The sequence below is a fragment of the Biomphalaria glabrata genome, chromosome 3 (assembly GCF_947242115.1).
Source record: "Biomphalaria glabrata chromosome 3, xgBioGlab47.1, whole genome shotgun sequence".
NCBI classification, from domain to species: Eukaryota; Metazoa; Mollusca; class Gastropoda; family Planorbidae; genus Biomphalaria; species Biomphalaria glabrata.
The window spans coordinates 42,029,588-42,052,267 of NC_074713.1; the positions used below are offsets into that span (position 1 = coordinate 42,029,588).

General features: G+C 31.9%; 1 protein-coding gene and 1 non-coding gene across 3 annotated transcripts; both read left to right on the plus strand.

Annotated features, from left to right (window-relative positions):
• Positions 1 to 3,789: 3,789 nt before the first annotated feature.
• Trnaa-agc (transfer RNA alanine (anticodon AGC)) lies at positions 3,790 to 3,862 on the plus strand. Its single transcript has one exon. It is a non-coding gene; the product is annotated as a tRNA-Ala (tRNA).
• Positions 3,863 to 7,427: 3,565 nt separating this feature from the next.
• Positions 7,428 to 21,651, plus strand: LOC106052902 (transcriptional adapter 2-beta-like). Of its 2 annotated transcripts, XM_013208363.2 has the most exons (15): positions 7,428 to 7,687; positions 7,890 to 7,949; positions 9,349 to 9,449; positions 9,621 to 9,712; positions 9,865 to 9,921; positions 12,464 to 12,576; positions 12,673 to 12,745; positions 12,897 to 13,059; positions 13,176 to 13,255; positions 13,447 to 13,518; positions 14,088 to 14,152; positions 15,641 to 15,690; positions 16,360 to 16,504; positions 19,590 to 19,652; positions 19,932 to 21,651. In XM_013208363.2, the coding sequence occupies exons 1-15, from the start codon at positions 7,595 to 7,597 to the stop codon at positions 20,055 to 20,057; spliced, it is 1,353 nt and encodes a 450-aa protein (XP_013063817.1). In that variant the 5' UTR covers positions 7,428 to 7,594; the 3' UTR covers positions 20,058 to 21,651. The 2 variants fall into 2 exon arrangements, 1 of the variants encoding a protein (XP_013063817.1); XR_008777149.1 differs by lacking the exon at positions 19,932 to 21,651 and having other exon boundaries at positions 14,088 to 14,195.
• The last annotated feature ends 1,029 nt before the right edge of the window (positions 21,652 to 22,680 follow it).

Sequence of the window (22,680 nt, forward strand, 5' to 3'; positions counted from 1 at the left end):
GATAAATGTAATACCGTTAATTAAATTTTTTGGATGGTCTCGTATGAAAATTAGATGTACTACAGCCACGTGGAGAGATTTTCATACCTTACTTTGGTGTTTGGATTCTGTTTTCCTTAAAAATCGGAACATAATATTAACGATAATTTTTAATGTTTTAGGTAGAAAGTTAAATGTACTGTAAGAGAGTAGTGAGTTAAAATATTTTTCATAAAAATCCGTAAAAACATTATTTCGTAAATGAGAAGATTATTTGTTTATTAATTAGAAGAGGGAGTTCAAACAATTATTTGGCGTTAGTAGATTTTTAAATAAATTCGGAAATTTCTGGCGACGATTTATAAGAAACAAAATCCGGAACTTTCTTTATCGATTACAAAACTTCTATGTTATGTTTTACAAGAAAATTAAATGTCTAAAAAGTAATTTTCAGTAATCAATTCTAGTAAATTACTTTTTTTAAAAGCCTTATGCGATTTCAAATAATCATTAGGCATAATTCATGTTTTATAAAACAATATCCGGAACATTTTTACACTTAATGAAATATAAGTCAGTATAGAGATTATGATTTAGCATTAATATGCTATTTACATAAAAAACGGAACAACATATTATTGATAATGTGTTTTTGCAACGTTTAAGCATGGAAATTGAATGTAATATAAGTTAGAAGAGCAAACAAACATTTGTTGGCGTTGATTAGTTTTGCACAAAAAAATCCGGAACAATCAATTTTAGATACTTAAAACTATTGACATGTTATGGGAGGAACATTAAAGGGTAAATCAGATTTTCAATAGCTTTTAGAGTTCTAGTTTTTTAAATCTAATCGTGACGGACAGACCGACCAACAGACAAAACGCACAAAAATAAGCTTCTTTTATTCGGATGGGGGCACTAAACAAAAAATAAATAAAATCTAATTTTTAAAAAAAGTTAAAGGAATTGGTTTAGCACCTGATCATGTTGCGACGTTACGCTACTGCACGAAAATCGCTGCATAAAAAGTCCATTTAAAAAAATGTGCATGATATTTACATACAAAGTGCATTATTAGCCTTTATAAACAAACAGAAATGTTTTCTTTTAATTTTAGCAGCTAGTTGACCAGAAAAAAACGTCTTTAACTATTATTTGTATTTGTTGTAAACATTTCCTGTACATTTTAAAAATATATTTGACTTAGTGATACTGAAAATACACAAAAATTATCCATCTTTGTTAGCATATTGTAACATTGCCTCCCTTACATTTACGTAATTGTTTTAGAATTGGTGTGTTTTTATGAAAAAATCGCTTGCATAATTAATTTTATAAATTAAACGGTTTGCTTTTAGAAAACCAAAAGTAGCCGTTGCACCTAAACTTTTCAAGCCGGATTTAATGATGAAATAATATTTTTCATATCTCTTCTAGTTTTCGAGATCTGAGTGTGACAGACGGACAGACGGACAGACGGACATTTTGCACAAACCTAATAGCGGCTTTTTCCCCTTACGGGGGCCGCTAAAAATTACAGAAAAAATAAAGCACTTTTATTAGAAACTGATATAATTTTAAAAATTTCCCTTTCAGACCTTACGATCTATGGGGCAGATGATGTAAATGTCATCTATTTCTGTGGTCCATGGTTAACGAGGGTGTCATGTAACCATCACAACGATCAAACGCCTTTTCTTTTCCCCAACTAACGTCAGGTCCCCATTAGAGCTTGGTGGACTCAGAGGCGACTTTAAGATCCCGAAATTACAAATCTCAGTCTTCTCCAGGACTCTAACCTGGGACCCCTCGGGTCGCAAGCCAAGCGCTTAACCACTCAGCCACCGCGCCTCCCACGTGAATAAATATTTACACTAATTCATGGGATATATGAAGTTTATCTAAAACCAACTTCTGAAGATCCCACTGCATTGATGAGACACCAAGTTGAAGCATTTGAACATTTTTAAAACAAACTGAATCTAGGTGCTCATCTGTTAGGCGATTACACCACAATGGTTTCGCCCCTTTCCGCCTACTAAAAGAAGAGTTGCAATTTCGTTAAGAAGGCAAGTATGTCAACCTGATTCAGCTTCTTGACACACAGTTTCCGTTGGACTTGACGATATTTTTAATTTATTACTCTTATTACTCGCTATGTCATCCAGCCATACTTCTGATGGTAATAGTAGTCACTCCCAATAATTTCTCCTAAAGGAAGGAAGCCTCCTCCTCAGTGATGTCTGAAACTTCTTTGAACAGATCTTTGCCAGTGGTGGTCCCAATGCATGTTCCTCATAGCAGATATATATTCTATGATTTAAAAATTGCTTTTCGTACAGTGAACAAGTAGCAAGAATTGAACGCTATCAGATATTTCCAGCTCTTCTACTATATCTCTTAGTTATTAATTGAGATTTCTAATTGTCATGCGAAAAAAAGAGTGGAGGTTTCAACTGCATTCTTATAGAATTTCTTCCATTACAGATTTACACACTGATAGTGACCCCATCTAAAGCATTCCCCGCATGTCACGACTTCAAATGTGAGCCACTCTGTACCATGCCCTTACCGCCGGACTCATTTCCTTGTCACTTCTTGGGAAATATTCTCCTCTTATCCCTAGGCGTTTCTTAGCATTTTTTTCTTGGGTGGCTCAAACTAAGAATGCCACAATATTTGTTTATGTTTTTGATTTCATAATGCTGTTTACGTTACGTTTTGTAAAAAACAGCCACAAACGTCTCTATACCAATACAAAATAGTGGCATGTTTTCTTGCTCTTCTTATCTTATCTTATATAATACAGACGTTACTTAAAAAAAGAAGATGATTACGTCCTACGCGTCATGCATTCAGTCATGCATATTAACCAATGACATAAATTCTGCCAAGTCACTGGTTTTCCTGGCTAGCTCAGGCAACCCATTCCATGCTCTAATAGCACTAGGGAAGAAGGAGTATTTGTACAAATTTGTCCTAGCATCTGGGATGAGGAATGTTCTCATTGCTCTATAAAAAGGCAAAGATCTGTCCAACTTTACCTGGTAGTTCTACATTCAGTCTACTTTTCGTTTCTTTGACTCTCCCATGCCATTAACGCACAAATATTAAATGTTACGGTACCATTCGCGGGGAATCAAAAGAAGATCATCCAGCTGAGTTTTCTAAAAATTAAAAATAACTGTCAAATCATCTGACTGAAACTAAGTCTTTATTTTTTCTTACTAAAAAAATATTGCAAAATCTTTGATTCAATTCGGTCAAAGTAAGGGTCGACAGTTCGTTCGGTTCATACCGATCAGTTTTAAAGTTCGTGTTCGGTCGTAAGTGAGGTTCGAGTTCGGTTCGTTTGGTTCGGGTTCGGTTTGTTTCCCATCTCTACTTCTAATTTCTATGTTATATGTTCAAAGTACATTCAAACAATTTGGTGAATTTATGCTAGGGATATCATTCGCAGATGTTTGACACACGTCATTCTACTCTACAAACAGTGTGATAAAAGATTTACATCATCATATATTTTCCATCGCTATTTTACGCACATGATGAATAATACTAATAGTAAGTAATAGCGAAGTGTCCGATCCAATTGGGTTAGGGGCTTTTTTTTTTTCCTTTTTCATGTTACTGCTTGGTTAACTAAGATTGGATACCGGTACTGACTATTATAGTATAAGCATAGCCTAGGCTTCGACTGGCTTAGAGGCTTACAACTACTACTATTTTTGACATCACAACCAAATTGGACAATACATTCATATTCAAATTTAAATTGGTCTCTGTTAAACTTCTATGTAGATATGTGGGGCTGTAGCTCAAGTGGTAGAGCGCTCGCTTAGCATGTGAGAGGTACAGGGATCGATACCCTGCTGCTCCATTTTTTTTTCCACAATTTTTTTCTTTTAAAGTCGTTTTTATTATTTTCTCGTTGGCGGAAGAAATCAACTTTTGCAGTGATCACCCGATCATATTCAGGTAAAGAGTAGTAGGAACCTGATTAACATAGGTTTGCAATAGAAAAATAGAACTGATTTTCTTAGCAGTTCAGCTTTTTCACGAGGGAAACCTTGAATATAATCTAGATATTTATTGCATGGACCGGTAGGGCAATCTAAAGGGTCTCATGGGTGTCATTATGACACGTATTAAATTAAGGTTTTTTAATATTCTCTTATAAATTGACTTTTGAGAGTCGTATTCCAAAAAAAAATATTTTATTGAGTAATACTAATTTAATCTAACACATTTTTTTCCGAAATAATGAAATAGCCTTCGTCCGTAAACAAGAGGTGTGGTGGATTCGAACCCGGGACCTTTTGGCAGAGGATTCCAGCATTTTTAAAAATGTGTATCTCTCTTTTTTTCTTTACCTTTTCCTTTCGATTTATATTTGGTCACATGTTTAACTGCTAATTTAATAATTGTGATTTGTCAATGATTTCGTAACTGAGCGAAATCCTGGGATCTTAAATTGCGACGAACAGACCAACCCAATTATATAACGTACATAACATTAAACAGGACAATCCATCTATGAGTAGGTGTATCGCAGCCGTCTGCTGTAAACATAACTATCCAATGTTCATCACATCAAGAAATACTTAACCGACACATTTTTAAGTTCACGGTCCCGTTTCAGATTCACACGAGTAGGCCTATGTTCACATCACGGGCGTAGCCAGGGGGGGGGGGATTTTGGGGTCAACCCCCCCCCCCCAGGGGGAGATCGGAATTTAGTGACTGATTTTTTGCTTTGATATTGTTTATTTTAGGTAAGATTTTAATACTAAACCATCACTTGCCCTAGCACAGAGCCAAGGGGGTTTTGAGTTTAAAATCCCTTCCAGGGGATTTTGAGTTTAAAACCCCCTACCAGAGTTTTTTTTTTTTTTTTGCAGTTAAATCTCCCTCTTCTATAAAACAAAACAAAAAAAAAAATGCAAACGACAATATCCAAATTCCAAGAGCACAGTTAATGTAGATTTTGATTTAAAACCCCCTCCAAAATTTACGGTTAACCCCCTCTTCAATATAAAAAAAAGCAAATTACACACTTAAAATTCTAAGAGTGTAGCCCAAGGGTTTTGAGTTTAACCCCCCCCCCTATCTTCAGTAGGGTTTGAAGCTAAAAAATACCTCTTCAATAAAAAAAAAAAAAGGAAATTACGCACTCAACAGTTTTTGGGCGTAGCTAAACAAGTTTTGACTCAGTTTTGAGTTTAAACCCCCCCCCCCCCCTTTTCAGTGGGGTTTGAAGCTAAAAATACCTCTTCAATATGAAAAAAAAAGCAAATTATGCACTCAAAATGCTATGAGCGTTGCCAAAAGGGTTTTGAGTTTAACCCCCCCCCCCTAAAAATACCTCTTCAATATTAAAAAAAAGCAAATTACACACTAAAATTATTTGAGCGTAGCCAAGCCAAATGGGGGTTTTGAGTTTAAACCCCTCTCCTACAGATGGCTTTTTTTTAAAGTTTAAAACCCCTCCAGATGGTTTTAGTTTAAAATCCCCCTACAGAGTGTTTTGAGGTGGAAAACCTCTATCTTCAATATTATTCTAAAGCAAACTAGTTACCAAGTTCTATGACAGTAGCTAAATGGGGTTTTGAATTAAAAAAAAAACTACTCAAGAGATTTTTTAGTTTAAAACCCCCAACAGATGATTTTGGCGATAAAACTTCCCTTTTCAATATAAAATCTAAAGTAAACTACAGTCACCTAATTCCAAGAGCGTATTCAAGAGAGGTTACACATTTCGACCAGTGGCGGGGCTCCATTAATAAAGTGCAGTGAATAGTCATCTGCCGAAATTGAAAAACACTAAATGTGGCTCAACAAAGATGGCTAAGACGGATTTTAGGAGTCAGTTATAGAGATCGGGTCTAAATCAAGGAAATCCTATGCCGAACTAGGAGTTGACACTTAGTAAGATTGTGAAAGAGCGTCGCATGAGGTTTGCGGGACATGTTCTCGTACAAAATGAGTTACGCATAATAAGATTTGCGATGACATCCTAGTACAACTTGGCGCCACACATTCATGGAGGTCCTCAGAGCAGGTGGGAAGATGCTTCAGACATAACCAGTGACAGATTTTTGTGGAAACAGCTTGACGGCAAAAGCGCCGAAAGGCGCGGGAGGGTCTAAGACAGTAAGAATAGCAAATTAGTTTTTTGAAATAAAACTTTTTAATAGCAGGAAAATGCACAGTAGATACCTCAGAATATGCATTTTGTTGGCTTTCAATACCAGAATTAGTGATTGGCGGCGGGGCTCCGCCCCGCGCTGGGGGAGCTGCTAGCGCTCCCCCAGACACCCTTGCTAACAATGGCGGGAGTCTACAATTTTCCTACTAACTCCAGGAAGAACCTTTTCTAGGGCACAATAAACGTCTTCCGAAAGAATGAAGGGCCAGAATGTAATAAAGATCATGTACACACACACATACATAGGCCTACATATAAAAGAAAATTTCGCGGGGGGTGGGGGAGGAAAAAATCTCCCCAACCCCCCCCCCCCGAAAAACAATCCTGGCTACGCCCATGGTTCACATACATTCGTTCGACCCCTACAGGTCTAGACATCTCTCAGTGTGTAAAGATAAATGAAGCTGACAGAACTAAGGCTTACGGGGATAAGCGAATCAATTATTTCGGAATGCGTGACTATTAGATCTTATATAAAAGGTAAGGCGAGGCCAATCAACGTTAATGGGGCCTACGAACATTTAATGTGACCAGTTCGGCAGCCCCCACTAACTTATAAAGATTAATTAGGTACACTCACAAATGTGTATATATATATATATATATATATATATATATATATATATATATATATATATATATATATATATATATATATATATATATATATATATATGTATAATATAATTGGGTCCCCTCCCCCCGAACCCCCCCCCCCACACACACACACACATATCTACGCCTACGCCCATGTAGGCCTACTGATCTAGCTTATTAAGTTGTTTTTTTTTTTTAATAAAGAAGCTCCAGAACATATGGATCTAGTATCTTAATTCTAAAGTTCTCTACGTTATAACTTTAATGTTGAAATAATTAAATTAATAATTGTGGCAATGTAGCTCCATTTACTAATATTTAGAGATTGGGTTGAGTTTAAATTACTGATATTAATATAAATAATATTATATATAGGCCTACTGTCTTAACAGTCTTTAATTTATAACAAAATATAGATCTATCAAGACTCGAAATGAATTGACATTCATGGCCTACTGCCTACTACACACTGAAGATAGATCTACTTGTTCTAACAGGTTTAGACATATTAGTGTTAAAAAAAAATAATAAAAAAAAACAACAGCACTAGTCTACAAGACTAGGTGACTTGTAGATCTACATTGAGCGATTGGAGAAACTTGCAGCCCAGCGTTATGTTCACCGGATAGACCTAGTTTATTGCAATGCATTATGGGAATGACGTCAAGTACGAGCGTAGAAGAAGACCATTACTGAAGAAACGCCGTCGTGCTGTCTGCATTATAAAACGTTCAAATGTTTATATTTATTTATGCTTCTAGTTTTGGCTTAATGTATGAGCAATAATGAAAGATTATGTATTGAGTAATGGCAAGGATTAGATGCAATTATTGTCAAAATGAGATATTCGGACACCGCTTACGATGCACTGAATGTGCCGACTTTGACCTTTGTTTACAGGCAAGTGTGACGTCATCAGCATGTATAGGCCATTTTGGACTTAAATATAGATTATTATAGATCTAGGTCAATCTTCACCTACTATAGATTAAGTCTAGATCTACATGTCACTATTATGTTACATAATCGGATTTTAATTATAATGTCCTTTAACTTATCGATTGTATTTTTGGATAACGATTGATCTACAAAATCTTTGCAGTGCTTTTCATTAGGTGCAGAAATAGCCACCCATAGACGTGAACATTCTTTTGCTATCAAGGTAAATAATCACTTATGAATGTCTTGTCTTTTCTGAATCTTTGGTCTATTTCTATTTTCTATGTCATGTGCTGATGCTAATTTTAGCGCCGGCAGACATAAACAAATCAGTTCAGTAGCATACCTTATAATTATAAATAATGATTATTAGATTTTAAACATTTTATTAATTTAATATTAGATTTTATTTCTCTAATTTAGTAATTACTCTAATTCTCTATATTGTATATTGAGTCTAAACTTAATATATTAGTATATTGACTATATAATATATTTATTATAATCTATATTCTATATAATTTATACTTATACTAGTAGTAAAATAATTATAGTTATACTAAGTTATATAGTGTTATAATAGTAGCCTACTAGAATTAACTAGATCTAAATACTTGGACCTACTAGATTGTAACTAGATCTATAAATAAAATCTAAATCTAGAATAAGATTTAATTAGATTTTAAAATGTAAAACATAGATCTCTTTTTTTTTTTTTTTTAGATTTAGATTTAGAATCTATGAGTTTTAAATCTAACTTTATTTACTTTATCTAGGTAGGTTATAATTTTATATGATAAATACTATTAATAGCAGCCACTTTTATTTGTGTAGTCTTTAGACTTTAGTTTACAAGGACTCATTTTATCTATTAATTAGATATCCCATATCCTATTGTTATAGATCTGTCATTCAATAAGTTCTTTTAATAATTTTTTTTTTAATTTATAAAAAAATATTTTTAAACTTTGTCACACCTAAATCTACAATACTACTTTGCCACTTGACCATTTATAAGATAGATAAGATCTATAAGATAAGATATATAAAGTTGTAGTCTACTTCATCTACTGCAACACTTAAAGACCTGTGGTATTGTTTTGTTTATTATAGAATAGATCCACATGGCCATGCATTGTAAGTTTATAAAGCATATGTGCAAGAAATTAGTTTGTAGCCAAACTATGTCTAGAACTAAATATATTATGGTGTTAGAATTTAGGATATATATATACATATATAATATACATTTAAGTTTCTAAGCATAGCAAGATATTTATTTTTATTGTAAATACCAAATTCTAAAACACTACTGCATAATATTATATTGATTCATCAGTATTGGCATTGGCTATAAATAAGCCATTGTATGCTAACTTTTACAAAATTTTATGTTATCTTTCATATTTGTATTAGATGGAGTTAGTTGTTGCTAAGGCTGTTGTAATTAATAGACAGAAGTCCCAAAACTTTTGAAAAGCCTTTTCCTTTTTTTTATACGTTAGTTGAAATTGTTTTCTTCATTTTTAAATAATTTTTTTTACAGTTGTTTAATGTTGCAGCAGTAAAGATTATTATTTCGTAGACTTGATTGAAATAAGTATTTTAAAACTAAATTTCAGAATGATCAAGGTCCTTGCATTTTTGAAGATTCAGAAAGATGGTCACTTGCTGAAGAGAATATGCTACTTGATGCTGTTGAGCAATACGGCTTTGGGAATTGGTAAGGCTCATCTTTTAAAATTTCTGGGTCATTTAAAGCTATTCATATTATGTATGCTTCATCAAGTATTCTAGAAATACAATAATTTTCCAAGACTAACATTAATTGATTGTGGTTGCAGATAATTTGTAGTTTATCATTATTTTCTTAATTGATAATTTTATTTTTAAGGAATGGAGCTGCTGCTCATTTAGAAAGTAGAACCACTTCAGAATGTGAAGATCATTATAGACGTTTCTATATCAATGGTGTGGTTGGAGATGGTAAGTTTTAACAGAGTATACAATCTTCGTTTAGTGATCTTTTTTTCATATTTCAAAATGAACTGACACTTTTTATTCTGTAAATGGACTACATGTTGTGGGGTTAGGTGTGGTTATAGATTTAATTTTCAAGAATATATTTTAAATTTCAGCTACTCTTGAGGAAGTTCCCAGACCCAGCATTACTGATCATACCAGTGCTACTGGAGGTATTTTTTTTTCTTCTATCATTGTATTGTTTTTTGTTGTTTTTTTTTTCATTTCTAAAAAAGTTTGTTTTTTTTTTTTTTTTTGTTTGTTGTTGTTGAATATCTATTAACTTTCATGCTGTCTCATCTTGTTGTAATTCAAAAAAAAAAAAAATCATGCATACTATTAGACTTTGGTTGGTTTTGAGTTGATTTCCTTTCATTATACTGAATGCCTATGGAAGCTGACCGTATTTTACCAGTGGAACCAAAATAGTCTTAATTGTAATAGATTAGTAGTGTGTGTGTGTGTGTGGATGCAATAAATATATTGTGAGTAAATTGTTCTCTTGTTGGTGTGGTGTATAGCACCTTAAGTCTGTAAGAATATTAATTTTAACATTGGTGAACAAGGGCGGTTGAGTTATTTTAAAAATATTAGCAAAACCAAGATTATGATTTATTAATTAGCCTAAAGGAACATCTGAAACATGTAATACAAAACATTTTACATACAAACATTTATATGTCATGTGCTGTTATATTTCAACTTGTAATAAGCTATTAGAATATTTGAGAGTCAACTAAGACAATTACACCATTTTTAGCATGTTTCTAATAGAAAGGCTTTACATAATCCCTCATCACCCTCATTTGAAAATGATTAAAAAGAGACATGACTAAAACAAATTCCTTATTAAAATGAATCAGTACTTAGTAACAATGCTTAAGTCAGCTTTAAGGAATATCGGAAACGTAAAACATTTTACAAACATTTACATGTCATATTGCTACTTGTAATAAGCTATCAGAATTGGAGAGTCAATCAATTTTAGCATGTTTTCAATTTAACTGGAATTACTCTGTAAGACTTGTGATGGAGCGGGTCTAAGGGACTATTCTCAGTCAGAAGCCTATAATGTGCCTTCACTAAGTAATTTTGATGAACAAAAAAAAAAGAGAAAAATATTGTAATAAATATAATCTTGTAACAATTCAATTGTTATTATTGAAAAGCATTTCTAGTTTACTGTTTTACAATAAATGTCATATGTATTTAAAGAGATCCCTGCAGTGGCGTAGCAAGGTACCTGTGGGCCCGGGTTCAAGAATTCTATGATTGTTGTCCCCCTCTCCTATATTGAGTAAAGCAAAAACAAATCCATCCATCAGTGATGCATTGGTGCATTAAAAAAAACAACATTCTTTTGTCGATACTACTTTCTAAAAGTAATGGACTCATTACATTTAATACACTTCTTAGACGCTTACTTAGACTTAGATCCTCCAGCGCCGCTCGACACAGAAATTGTTCTCAAGCAGAAATAAATTTCAATAGTTATCATTGCATTTACATTCATTTGTTACGTCCTTTTTTTTTTTTTTTTTTTCTATATTTGTGTTAGAAATATAATAACACAAAGAAAATTATACAAGGATTTGATACCTTTAAATTCTTACAGTCAATAATAATTTTTTTTTAAGTACCTTTGTGGTCCCCTATTCGTCATGGGCCTTGGTTCATTGAAACCTTTCACACCATGGATGTTACACCACTGGATGCCTGTATTTAAATGATTCATATAGTTCTTAAATTTTTTAGGTCAATAGCCTAATTCAGACCTGCCTACCGTTACGCAAAATGCGTATTCGTTACGCAAAATCTCCCAAAAATGACAGTCAGTATGCAAATACGCATTTAACCCGTCGCGTTACGCATTTCGTATCCTTTTTTCCCCCCTCTCTTGACTAGCTTACGAGCGGTCACGGAGGTCACGCTAAGCCGTCCTGTTGGGGGGGGGGGACAGAAAAGGTGGGGGAACACATTGTGTCCAGATCTATACGTTGATTGGTTCTTAAAAGCAATTAGATTTAGTCTAGAAATGAAGAACGCAAGAGTGAGGGAGTGGCGGGTTGGTACCGTCAGTTAGCTGATACAAACGGTGACCAACGTGACTTTTTTTTTTTTTTTTTTTTTTTTTTTTTTTTTTTTTTTTTTTTGTAAGTTCATTAGTAGAAATTAATTATGTTGAATCCCTGATTCCCGTATTCATTTGTATAGAAAAAAATATCGAAGTGCTATCGATTCAAAACACATTGAGTGACATTGTAGATATCAAGTCTAGATCTAGATCTGGATTCTAGATCTAGAATCTAGATAACTTGTTATACAGGAATAGATCCACGGCATCGGTAACACTTGAGCCCAGATCTAAAGTAGATTAGTAGATTATATTCATTATAAATTATATAGACATATGTCCAGATCTAGTCTAGATATCATCTCTATTGTATTGTCGTATTGATCTAGATTTAGATTGTAGATCTAATCATGACATCGAAATCTAATATTATTAATATTATATATATATATATATATGACAAAATAGTGGATCGCGTAAGTGTTACGCATTCTGGTGCCAAAATACGCATTTTGACCATCAGCGTTACGCATTTGGACTTTTTTTGGTAGGCATGTCTGGCCTAATTCTTATGAATGAAAACTTCTTAGTAGATTATCATTCGATAATATTTGATGACAAATCTTTCCTTTCATTTACAGCCCTAGCAGGTCCACTGTCCCCCAGTTTAACCATTCCTATTACTCCTCTAGATGTAGGAGTGCAGCAACAACAGGAATTAGGTTACATGCCATTTAGAGATGATTTTGAAAGGGTGAGCTCTACAGTTTATTGTTAGGAATAGGATTTAGAGTTGTTTTTTTCTCAATTGTATTTGGCATTATTAATTACTTTCAATTTGTATTGCTAGGAATATGACAATGATGCTGAAACACTAGTCAGCAGTCTTTCAATTAATCATGATGATGATGAAACAGACATAGGTAATTTCTGCACTCCTCATATTTCTTCATGTTGTAAAAATTAAACAAATTATTATATACAGCTACTTTTTTTTATTAGTGATAAATCTATTTTCACCAATAACCTGTCTCTTAGAATTCAGTGCATTGCGTATCATTTGGTTATTGACAGCAATTAAGCTAGCTCAGATCTGCAAGTATAGACTACGCCTCCAGGAGCGAGAGCGACGTAAAAGATTAGCAGGTGAATATGGGTTGATAGCAGCTGGTGTTCCTGCAATTTCAAAATCTGCCAAAACTCCCCACTCCAAAAAGAAATTTGGAAAAACTGGAAGGTTGGTTGAATGCTGTACACAATTTCTCACTATACATATATCATACAAATGCTTTTTTGTTTACTAATACTAGTTGTTACAATAGTTAACAGTTATGCTTTCCCTTTAATTTTCAGAGAACTACAAGAGAGGTTGAAACCTTTCTCTCAGTTCCATACTCGAGCTGAACATCAAATGCTCTTTAGTAACATCAAAAGTAATTTTTTTAAATCTATAAACAATTTACCAAAAACAAAAATGTCTCATTTTTCTTTAGGCTAAATTTATTTTAGCAATAAAATACCTTGTTTTTTTTAACATACTTTTTATTATAAATTTCCTGAATTAAACAACTTTCGACCACATTTTAATATCAATTACTTTAATTTAATTTGGTTTTAATTTCAGGAGAAAAAGAAATTAAAGCAAGAATCAAAGAGTTGATACGTTTGAGGAAAAATGGTTTAACAAAACTTGATGGTGCATATTTTTTTAAAATATTTATTTTTAATAATTTAGCATTAGTTTAGTTGAAGTAAGTCTAGACTCTATTTAAAAAGATATAATTCTGAAAATCAATGTTTCACATTTGTTAGCTCACTAACATTGTTAGTATTCTTGTTCATCTTTGGTATGGTATTTAGAGTATGAAATTGCTTTTCATTGAAAAGACAATTGATTAATAATAATTAAAATGAAGATGTTCAAAGTCTTGATAAAATTTCTAATTAGATAAATTTTTTAACAACTTTTTTTTCCCCTTTATTATCTGATATGGTGAAACCATCAAAAATGCTATTTCTTTCAGGCCTTATAAAACAAGTTCAATTTGGAATAATTCATTTAAGCTGTGTAACATAGTATCACATGAATTTTTCTGTTCACTTAAAACAAAAATGTTTGACATATTCATGTATTCACCTTGTTACCAATGTCTGAAAATCTCATTGGGTATTTTCTGCAACAGTTCAAAATAGATTATTTGCATCGTGTACATAGTTTTCTTTGGATAATCATTAGTGAATAATCACTTTTTTTTTAATCAACAGAGGAAGATGTTTTTGAAGAAGAAAAATTTAAGAGAGAAAAAAGAAAAGAGACTAAGAAAAAGATGGTGAGTGCAATCTTCGCAGCTCAGTTGCTAAGACCGAGAAATCGTAAGTTAAAAATTTTTATTGCAATCTGTCTGGAGCCCCAATACTCACTTGATTTTGACTTCTATAAAGGAATAAGCATTAATAATTGTAGGTACTTTTTCAAAAACAACCAATGACACAATTACCAAACAAAGACATATTTCAAATGCATTGGGAAAAGTGTGTATGAACCATGTCTCCTCTATCAGTTCTTTTGTATGTGCTTAGCTTCATCTTAGTGCCAAATGATCTTAATAATTTTACTAGATGTTTCTAGAGTCTATGCTGTTGAATGAGGATGTTGTCAACTAAAACAAAATTTAATTAAAGCTAACATTAACTTAAGTCCTTTTTGTATGCATGATTAAATGATTGTTTTTTCCAAAGAAGATAAAAAAAATTATACATGTTAACAATTACTTGTACATGCTAATGACAATGACTAATGATTGTCTTAACCTGCATGTAAGCATTGTAATACTGATCATATATTTACTTGGTAGACATCTGTAAACATGTAACTGTTGTAATCAATAGGAAGTTTCCATTTAGTAGAATATTAATCACATTTTAGTTTTTAAAGATCATCCTGAGCTTAGTTTTTTATGGCATGTAGTTAGATTTCATGCTTAATTGTAGGCAAACTTATTTTTTTGTTAGTTTTATTTTCACAAATAAAAAGTCACTATTAACTGAATATTACAAGTAGAATTGAAAAGAATTTCAATATTTCATCCCATGATGTATTCATAATTTTTTAAATTTTTTTTTCAAATTTAGTTGAGCAAAAATAGTCTTGAAATGTTTTATTTAAATTAAAACAAAATGTTCATTTGGTAATCAGTCGTTAGAGTTCAAAGAATGTACACAATGACTTAGTTGATGTTGTTCACAAAGCATTTATCAATGATGTCTTAAATTATTGGAACTGCCTCCATTAGTTGATAAGCTATTATAATGTTTATTAACATCATTTAATATGTGGCATAAAGTGTTGAATTGGGGCTCTGAGGGACAGAATTGTCTTATTCAAAATTGTTTTTCTTTCTATTTTCTTTACGTAAGCAGCTGTTGTTTTTTTTTTGTTTTTTTTTAACATACACATCTGAAATGGAAGGGATTCATTATCAACATTAAAGCTTTTTTTTTCTTTTTGATGATTTTTTTTATTTTATTATTTTGCTGTTTTATGTTCTGTCTAAAATTTTTATAATTTTATTTTTCCATTGCGAGCTTTATAATTTTAGTTTTTTTGACCTTGAAGGCATTAATGCTTGTTTCTTTCTTGCTTTATTTTCGCATGCCATTTTCAAAGGATAAGAAATATAATTATAAATTGAGAGCACTTTTTGTTGAAAACATTTTGAGACTGGTGACATGGTTCATACATGTTGTAGAGTTTCATTTAGTAACATATGTACCCGTTGTGTTTGTGTATCAAGCTGTTGCTTTGTTTATTCATTTAGGTGACCTCTTCAACGCCAAAGAGGAACTCACAAGTCTCAAAAAAAGCAGAGTAAGTTTCTTTAGTCAGTTTTATAATTTTAAAACACAGTGTATGAAATAGTAAATAGCTAAACTTATTATTTGATCTAGTCCCTGAATGCAAAATATATATCCAAGCCATTTTAAAAGCAAGCAATAAATCAAACTAAATGTTACAATTCAATTTCTAGTTGTCACAGAATCTAAGTGATATTTAGGTACTTGTTCTAAACTGGGTAGGCTACAAATCATTTCTAAGTTAGCAGTAGGATATTTTTGATGACTGATACCCACAGAACGCTTGCTCCAGTTAGGACGATAACTCTTCCTTTATTTTAGTTGCATCATTAACATGAATTAAAACTATAATCAATATATGGTTCTATTGATGCATGAAGTTTCTTTAAAATGCTATTTTGCAAATTGTGAAAGGAGGAGTGACATTGCTACAATTATTTGGAACTGGCAATGCAGTGCTCATTTACCTTTTACTTCATTATACACTACCTTTCATGCTCCAATTAGCAATCACTCTTCAAAGTCACGCATTCTGATTGTTTATACAAAATAATGTTGACTTATTATTTTTTATTGGCTTGTTGTTTTTTTTTTATTAACAGATTACATAATTTAATTCATATTTCTTTACTTTGATATCCAGTATTTCATAAAAGTTCAAACTTTGGATTTTATTTTTTAGAGGAAAATTAGAAAAAATGGATACATCTTCAGAAGAAAACGCAGAAAAAGCTCCAGGAAAAGGTGATGAAGGCACAGTAGAAGCTCGCAAAGAAGTAAACAACAGCATGCCAGGGTTTGAACTAATATCTGAGAATGAAAAAAAGGTAATTGTTATAATTTCAATAAAACCTTAGCGTTTTTATAACTACTAACTTTAGTCTAAAATATAATTTATTAGCAATATATATCCGTAGTAAGAATATTTTGTTATGGACCTTAAAAACATTTTTATTAATGCATGGCATGAAACTTTGTGCCATTAAAACGTCATGTCAATTTAGACAGTCATATAATAAACAGATAGCTAATTTTTGTGGATTTAATCTAATTCAATTAAATGTAATAGAAAACAACTTGCTGCACAAGTTTAAAACATTTTTCTTTTTAAACCATCTACTTGTCACACTGGTAAAAATTTTTTTTTCAATTTAGGTCAGTAAATTTGTTTTCCAATGTACGCCCAAGAAAAAAGAGCTAGCAAAAAAATAAATTTCTTTTTTTTTAAAACTTACCAGGGGGTGTTGGTATCATTCTGGTCATCTCAAGACATTAACATAAATCCAAGATTAGTAACTCTGTCTAAATGGTATATGTTGAAATTTGAAGAAAAATATTGATTCTAAATTTTGAGCACTTGAAATGACAAAAAATAGTTGCACCTCTTTCACTTGTGTATACAATCTAGTAAAATGGTAGTCTTTGAAGAGAGATCCATTTGGTTTGAATATTTGTTAACATGTCATTTGATTGCATCATGATTTTATAGAGCTGTCCATGATAAAAGTTATGACCTTAATTACCAAAAGGCTTTAAGTCAATATGTCTAATGAAATAGTGTGCATCTGACATTGGCCACTTAGCCCAATAGCTACTAATGCGACCAAATTCACCCGCCACAGCACACACACCGCATGGCTTGCGTAGCTCTTGTTTTCCTGCGCGAGGCATGGTGTTATTTTGAGCTGCCTGGGTTTTTTAAAAAGTAGAAATATAGATCGTTTCGTTAAAAAAAATGGATGTTTTTATGTCTTTCGCTTCCATTTCTATGGGCCTTCATAGTTCTGTGATTTTTTAATTTATTTTCCTTAGCTGCGCAGGCAGCCATTTTCTCAATGACCTTTCAATTTTTAGACCGATTATCGCAAATAATACATTAAAGACGGCTAATAACAGACCTGCCTACCGTTACGCAAAATGCATATTCGTTACGCAAAATCTCCCAAAAATGACCGCCAGTACGCATATACGCATTTAACCTGTCGTGTTACGCATTTCGTATGCTTTTTTTTTTCTCCTCTCTAGACTAGCTTACAAGCGGTCACGGAGGTCACGCTAAGCCCACCTGTGGGGAGAGGGGCGAAACAGAAAAGGTGGGGTGAACACAATGTGCCCAGATGTATACGTTGATTGGTACTTAATAGCAATTAGATGTCTAGAAACGAAGAACGCGTGAGTGAGGGAGTGGCGGGCTGGTACCAGGTTGGTACCATCAGTTAGCAGATACACCAACATGACTTTTTTTTTGTAAGTTCATGAGTAGAAATTAATTATGTTGGTGCATTCCTGATTCTCGTATTCATTTGTATAGAATAAAAAATTGAAGAGCTATCGATTCAAAACACATTGAGTGACATTGTAGATATCTAGTCTAGATCTAGATCTGGATTCTATATCTAGAATCCAGATAACTTGTTATACAGGAATAGATCTAGCTAATCTAGCTCGAGTCTAGCTAGTCATTACGTTATGATTCTCTACATTACCCTACAAACTAGTTATAGATCTAGATCTAGTATGATTTAGAATTTAGATTGACTAGATCTAGATCGATAACATCTACTACCATCTAGTCTAGATCAAGACTAGATTCTTAGTCTTAGTATAGAATAGATCAAGTATGAAGGTAGGCCTACGAAAGTTTGGATCTGCCCAGATCTAGAGTAGATTATATTCATTATATAGACATAGATCCAGATCTAGTCTAGATATCATCTCTATTGATCTAGATTTAGATTGTAGATCTAATCATGACATCTAATATTATATATATATATATATATATATATATATATATATGACAAAATAGAGGATCACGTAAGTGTTACGCATTCTGGTGCCAAAATACGCATTTTGACCGTAAGTGTTACGCATTTGGACTTTTTTTGGTAGGCAGGTCTGTAATAATAAACTTGAAATTGATAAAGACATTGATCATGAGAATTTAGCGCTACATTTAGACTTAGATCTAGATCTAGTCCGATTCTGAGAGAGAGTGAAGTAAACATTAGATCTAGTCTAGATCTAGACTATTCTCTGCTGGACTTAGCATCAATGAATCTTCAACTTCAGCTGATATATATATTTTGACCAGTTTTTTTTTTTTGACCACATGAAAACTTTTGATGAAATAGATCTAGTTGGGGGTGTGCACAACGTTGGTTTGGACAATTGTTAGATTACTTTTACTTTTTCATGCTAGAAGTAATGAAATCTGAGACACATGCAGCGACTATCACATCATCATGATGCCATGTTCAGGCAACAAGGGCCTCACTGGCACCCAGTGAAAGTCAGTAAATACTCAAGACATCTACAGATTTGATCTATAAGCCTAATGTTTATATTGTCTAGGCCTACACTAAATTCCTACTTATAAACATTACTGGTCTTTGGGTTGTTTTTGTTGTTTTTATTGTTTTAATCTTGTTAAACCTATTCAAATTATACATCATTTTAAAGGCCATCCATTTCTCTTTTTTTAGAAGTAATTTTGGTTATTATTAGATGTTGTTTGATGTTTTTTAAAATATATTTTGTAAAGTCAATCTATTTCTATTTTGGAGTTACCTTTCTTTGCTTAGTATTTTGAGAGATGCTGCTTAGGTATGGGCTTAGTATTCTATTGAGTTAAAACCTAAAATAATTTATGAAGAACAGCAGAAACAAGTGATTAGAAAAGCAAGGACAAGACTTTTCAAGTTAAACTAGAGAAGAATGTACTATTCTTTCTAATTTTGTCAGTCCTGTGAAATTATTTCAATAGCAGTTGGTATTTTCTAATTTGTTCAGATGATAATAACTTTTCAAGGTTAAGTTGTTTTTTTTTTTTTAAAGTGTATTAATTCAACATGACATAATCTTTATTAATATATCAACATTGAATGAAATGTCTCTTCTTTAATGTTTCAGCTATGCAACTCAATGGGCATGTCACCAGCTAATTACATTACCATAAAGACTTGTATAATTAAAGTAAGTTCATCTGTAGTTTAGATTTTGTCAGTGAAGAATATTTAGCTTTAATTTTAATTTCAAAGTTATTGACATGCTTCCTCTGCTTTTATTTCATTGGGGAGTTTTAATATATTTGTATTAATGTATTTTTAAAATTGCTTATTACATAATAAATGAAATAACTACTTTTTAAACTTATTATTGTCAGATTAAAGCTTTAAATTTATTAATGTTACATTCTGGTTATAACTAGAAATAAATAAATAATTTTTTTTTGGTTTTTATTTTCTTAATCAGGATTACCTGCAAAGGTGCAATGGCAAAGACATTGGCAAATTTCGCTATCCTGGGGGAATGGATAAAACACATAGACGGAAAATTATAGGTTTTCTGCAAGAAAATTTATGGATTGGTGCATCATGATTCTCAGGGGTCTTTGTATGAGTGATTTGTTGAATGATATGTTGTTGTTTTTTTATTTAAGGCCACAAATAAATGTAAAAAGTGGCTTTTTTTTTTTTTTTTTTTTTTTTATTAATGAGTCTTTGACACTTAAGACAAATCGTCCTGTATGAGATGCTTTAACTTAGTGATTTATCAAGACTCATTTCTTATAGAAATAAAATTCCTCCCCCTCTCCATCTCCAAAATGCATTTGTCTTAATTTAAATGTATATTTCTTAATTTAGAGCATTACGTTGCGATAAAGGTATGCTGATATGATGGTTGTGAAGCAGTCTGTTTTAAGACTTGCTATTACCCATTGTTAGGTCATTGATCTATTCATCAAACATTACATCTGTAATATTCATTATTCATCATGTTAGTCTTTTCAATTATTGTCAATGACATCATCTTTATAAAGCTTGGACATAGCATAAATTAGCCATTTTTGTTTGAGATAACTGAACATACATTTTTTATCTTTGTAGGAGAAATATGGATGGCTCTTTTAGCTTTGTCTAGTCTCTATAAGGATCTTGTTTTTGGTTTGTAAATTATGTGAATATTAAAAGTAGCTTTGTCATTGAACAAATTTTTTAAAAATTGCAAGTTTGTTTGAGAAAATGTTTGTGCTGTATGTCTGCAGAATGTGGGACTGAATTCTTCCTCTATTATGCCATGTCGATTGCATTTGATAAAAACACTCATTCTCATTGTATTTGTGGGCAAGATTTTACTTTATTGCGAGTTTCCATTGGTGACAAATTGCTAAGTGAATGAAGTAAAACGTTGATGGATGTTCACCTGCCTTTTATAAATCTTTGTTATATACATAATGTGAATATGACATAAATTATTTATCATCATACCTTCCAGTTTAAACATTTATGGGCTATATGGTGGTGTTTTTTTTTTCTTCCAAGATGTTTGTTAAAACTAAAAATATTAATTTTGCCTGTAAATATTTTTTTGTGTGTATTTTTGTTAAAACAAAACAATTATTAAATGCAATAGGAAAGAAATGTAGTTTTTTTGTGTGTGTTTATTATGCAAAAATGTAACATTGAATAACTTTAATATATATTAGTTATAGTCTTTTACAGAAATGTATGATTATAATTCCTAGTCCTACTAGAACTTAATTGTGGAGAGACCATTATCTTTTTAAATTGAAACTTAACTCCTCTTATTTTCCATTTAAGAAACAGACTATCTGGGTGTACAAAAGCAGTGTACATAACACCACCAACCCATTGTTTTTACTTGTCATAACACTCATTTCATTTGTGATTATTCCAGTCATTGTCAACTGTTCCCGTGTACAATGACTATCTGACATGAGGAAGTCATTTTGTTTTATTTATATATATATATACCTTGTTTAATGTACCATTTCTAATCATGAATTAGTGATATACAGGATAGTCCTTTGAAGACTACAGATACTTTATTTATTTTGTGTTTATTTTTTTTTATATTTCCTGATGCTATTTAAATGATGCCAATGTTTGTGTTATCAGCTTGAGAAATGTGAACTGTAATAAATGTCAAAATAAAAGAAATGGTTCATGAACTAATATTTTCTGACTTAAGTATGGTGTCAAGTTAGTCTTTATGGTCTGAAGTGGTGTCAAGTATTGCTTTAACTGTATACTAACACCTACTTTGGTATTATAAATACAAGACCTTTAGGAAAACTTCAATGTATTCAGAATGCTAAAAGTAAATGTATTGTTGCTGAATCAGCTAATATTAAAGAAAAATGCTTCTGTAGACTATTTCACTCAAATATAATGCACAATTTAGTCTTTGGTTTAAAGAGTTAGATCAGAAAATCTTCAAAGCTTTTTGGATACCATCAGTCAACAAAATGTTCCTCATAGATAAGCCTACATTTTTAGGCAGTGCAGATTATTAAACTATAAACATAATGTTTACAATGCATGGTATATGCAGTTTGAATTTTAAGAGATATAAAAATGAAAGTAAGAATTACTATTTCAGTCATTATCTTGAATCTACAAAATTGAAAAAAAAAAGTGCAGTATTTCATGTGCTTCACTGATCCAGAGCCATTGTCTGTAGAAATCACTTTTTAACAAGAATAAAATAAAAAATACCTATTATGAAATTAAATTTGTAATATATCTAGACTAACAATTAAAAAAATAATAATTTTAAAAAAAAAGGGGGTGGGGGGAGACCTGAATTCAAACTCATGGCTTAAGCTGACACTGTAACCACTCTTCTAGTGAAGTTCTTATAACACAGAAAATTATATATAGTAATTTATTTTTTCTATAGTCTCGTATTTCACAATGTTCACTAAGACTCGGACAATGACTAATAACAGGGGACTAATTCAGCAAATATCACTACTTCAGTTAAGTATTTCTTCTTTTCCTTGTTCAAGATCTCAAACAAAATAATTACCATTAGCTAATTGTTTAATTTTTTTATTATTGATTTTTTGTGTTGTCAGGTAAAAAATAATTGCGCACATTTTCAGCTTGATCACAGATTGGGTGTCATAGAAATAACCTACAAACTTTTTACCAAACAGGTTGTAAAAGGTTATTTTTTTAATCCAATCACTTATCAA

Coding starts and splice junctions, on each gene's coding strand:
- LOC106052902 (XM_013208363.2), top strand. CDS start 7,595: ATGGCAAGGATTAGATGCAATTATTGTCAAAATGAGATATTCGGACAC. Junction 12,577..12,672: donor TTAGAGATGATTTTGAAAGG/GTGAGCTCTACA, acceptor TTGTATTGCTAG/GAATATGACAATGATGCTGA. Junction 12,746..12,896: donor TGATGATGAAACAGACATAG/GTAATTTCTGCA, acceptor GGTTATTGACAG/CAATTAAGCTAGCTCAGATC.